Here is a 2,953-nt window from a genome sequence, read left to right on the forward strand (position 1 = left end):
CCAATCACACATCCACCTCCGTCTTCACCTGGCCCGGATTCTCCATCCTTGCACCGGCTGGCGCTTGTTGGTTCCCCACAACAGCCTTGCTGCTCTCTGCCTTGTTATGTTGTGATCCAAATTCAAATTCAATTATAAAGATAAAGACTAACTTCTGACGAGCGAGCGGAGCGAGGCCCGTCGCCAGGAGGCTTAGGCCGAAGTGGAGCGTAGCGAAGTCTGAAGGTGGAGGGGGTTTTCCCCTTCGTGTTGGAGGGGTTTTCAACGTTAAAATAGTGTGTCTCCTATGTTGATTTCGTTCTTCGTCGTTTGATTTGCATGTCGTGTCTCTAGCATGCCTCGTGTTGTGCAGCTGGTGGTTGCCCTCCGGTCCTGCCGTGTCAGAGGTGTGGAGGAGTTTGGAGGTTGTGAGGAGGCCAAAGAAATCTGCCCGGCGGCCGCCGGTTGACTACGGCGGCGCCTGCAAGCGCCGCGTTCCACCTTGGTGGCGTGTCAGACCTCATCCTCCTCGGCGGCAGTGTAGCAATGGGGAGAAATCCCTTGCCGGTCGCGCGGCAACGACAACAGTGATGCATTCACACCGTTTCGCATGTTGGTGGCGCTGTCTTCATCTCCTATCTGTCGTCCGGTGAACTTCTTGGTATTCTCATGAGCTATCTCCAACATCTCCAGACTCTGCCGTTGGGTAGATCCTCTTATCGTCTCTTTCATTGTTGTGTGTGCCCTTCCTATACACTCCACCTTGGGCGATAACCACCCTCCTGTGGGGATGATTTCATTAACGGCATTCTCTTCGATCATGTCACTTCACCATCAAAGTTATTACTCGACACGTCCATGGGAATGAGACCCTCCCTTCCGGCGGTGAACTCGCGGCTCCCCCTCGTGCACGCTTGTCGAGTCAGATCCTTTCCTGTGGTCATCTTTACTCCTTCCTGGGCAATGACAACCCTTCCCGAGTGTCGGATGGCTCGGTCTTGGTAATGACACAACTCCTTGATGTGGCCACCCGTGGTCTACCCCTGTCAGTGGTTCCGGTGTTGTCTTGGTGGTGCTTCCACGTGCGTTCCTGTAAGTTTGTTGTTGTGCTGTCTCCGGGCATGATCTGCTGCCTTGATAGCCTCTCTCTGCTGCTAGTGCACCATTTATGTTGTTATGCCTTAGATTGTGCTGCATCACAACCATCTATATTATCCTGATGTTTAGGTGGTTGATCCTTGCTCTGTGTTGTAACTTGTACTTGGTGTTTTTTTGGGTGTTTTCCATGTTCTTGCCTCCACGAGATGTATTGCCCCTGGGGCTGTTAAGGTTTCGATCCGGTTTCCAACATAAACTGGATCATGGTTTTCGACCCATTTCCCACGTAAACTGGCCCATTTCTTTTGAATTGAGATAAATATACAGGTGGGGGTTGGAATTCAAAAAAAAACAGCTAGGTGGCTCAATCATGGAAATTGTTGTTGTGGAAACCAGAAGTACAGGATACAGAATCCAAATCAGTAACTCTTGCAAAACAGGGAGCATATGATGTTCCTTTAGGCTAATGAATGGAAGAGATCCATACCTTGTACTTATTACAAGTCATCACAATCTTCCGTACCTCATACTGGGACCTGCAAATCAGTAATGGAGGCATTACAATACATGGAACAAGCTTGGCATATACACCCACAAAACGCAATTGTCAGTGTGTGCCGGGTGAGATCACTTTGGGAAGACGACGACGTCGGGCACGTTGACTGCCTTGTGGAAGCTATTCTGCGGCGTCCCGTGGAAGCTCCTCTCCTCGTAATCCACCGTCAGGTTCTCCTGCAAAACAGCAACCCACCTAGTCAGTGAGCATGTCGTGGGTTGAATTAATCAACGGACAGCAAAAACAACAAACACAAGTTACGCAGAATCGCCGCCCGCAGGCACTAGGGCAAGCCGGCAATGGCAGCGCGGAACTCGAATTCACTTACCCCGAGGAAGGATGCGAGCTCTTCTATGAACTGCTGTGGCACGCGCTTGCGCTCCCCACGCACCACCAGCTCGGTGCTGTCTTTCCCGCCGACCCTGGGCCAAATCAACAGACAAGCACAGGGCGCTGTCAGCTCAGCAGTCAACGATGCGAGAAGTGACGTAACCGTCGATCGAGCGACTGGTTTGGATCGGATGGGCATGCACGCACCGGTGGTCGGGGGCGGCATCGCAGAGAGCGACGGAACCGGTGATTCCGCCTGCGGCTGCGGCGGCGAGGAAGGAGAGGAAGGCAGGAAGGCCGCGGTTGGAATTGGGGGAGGACGGGTCCCGGGGCTGCGGGAGGGGCTGGGTGGAGAGAGGGAGGCGGAGGGCGGACAAGGGGAGGAGCACGCGGCGGGGCCGGGAGAGGCGGAAGAGGGAAGCGGCCATGGATGGCGGCAGGCCGGATGAGAGGCGGAAGACCACGTGCTCGTCAGGATGGGGGGGGCATCGATTCACTGGTGTTGGGGAACACATTACTATTTTTATAGGTAATAGAAGAAGCACCATCACCCAAGCGTCTGTAGTCCAACGGTTAGGATAATTGCCTTCCAAGCAATAGACCCGAGTTCGACTCCCGGCAGACGCATTTTTCATTATATTGTTTTTTTTCTCCGGGACATCCAAGCTCAGACAACGGTAGGTCCGTAAGCGAAAAATCCATAACTACTCCCTCTGTTTTTCATTCTAAGTTTTTCCCATTTTTCCAAATGCTCTACATGCTAGCCTTTTTTTCGTTTCGTTCCAAGTTTGCCCCTGCCTTTTGTCTTTCAATGCAACAAATGTTTGTACTACTAGCCAACCTGTTACGTGGCATAACAATTAGTGAAGCAGGTAGTGCGCATGCATGAGCGGATAAACAGCCAATGTTTGTACTACTAGCCAACTCGTTGCGTGCCACAACAATTAGTGGAGCAGGTGATGTGCATGCATGAGCGGGCAAGCAGCCAAT

The 2,953-nt window shown here is 52.3% G+C and overlaps 1 protein-coding gene and 1 non-coding gene across 3 annotated transcripts in view; one reads left to right on the forward strand and one right to left on the reverse strand.

The window, feature by feature from the left end:
• The window catches only part of LOC123188683 (D-lactate dehydrogenase [cytochrome], mitochondrial), a 19,277-nt gene extending 16,833 nt beyond the window's left edge, over positions 1 to 2,444 (reverse strand). For both annotated transcript variants that reach the window (XM_044600895.1, XM_044600894.1), the window contains exons 1-4: positions 2,171 to 2,444; positions 1,962 to 2,055; positions 1,709 to 1,809; positions 1,565 to 1,613 (exon numbers count right to left, since the gene is read on the reverse strand). In XM_044600895.1, coding sequence (XP_044456830.1) covers positions 1,565 to 1,613; positions 1,709 to 1,809; positions 1,962 to 2,055; positions 2,171 to 2,391 — 465 coding nt within the window. In that variant the 5' untranslated portion in view covers positions 2,392 to 2,444. The remainder of the gene's footprint in view (positions 1 to 1,564; positions 1,614 to 1,708; positions 1,810 to 1,961; positions 2,056 to 2,170) is intronic.
• Positions 2,445 to 2,518: 74 nt separating this feature from the next.
• Positions 2,519 to 2,590, forward strand: TRNAG-UCC (transfer RNA glycine (anticodon UCC)). The gene has a single exon. It is a non-coding gene; the product is annotated as a tRNA-Gly (tRNA).
• Positions 2,591 to 2,953: the final 363 nt, after the last annotated feature.

Source organism: Triticum aestivum, chromosome 2A (assembly GCF_018294505.1).
Source record: "Triticum aestivum cultivar Chinese Spring chromosome 2A, IWGSC CS RefSeq v2.1, whole genome shotgun sequence".
Classification (NCBI taxonomy): Eukaryota; Viridiplantae; Streptophyta; class Magnoliopsida; order Poales; family Poaceae; genus Triticum; species Triticum aestivum.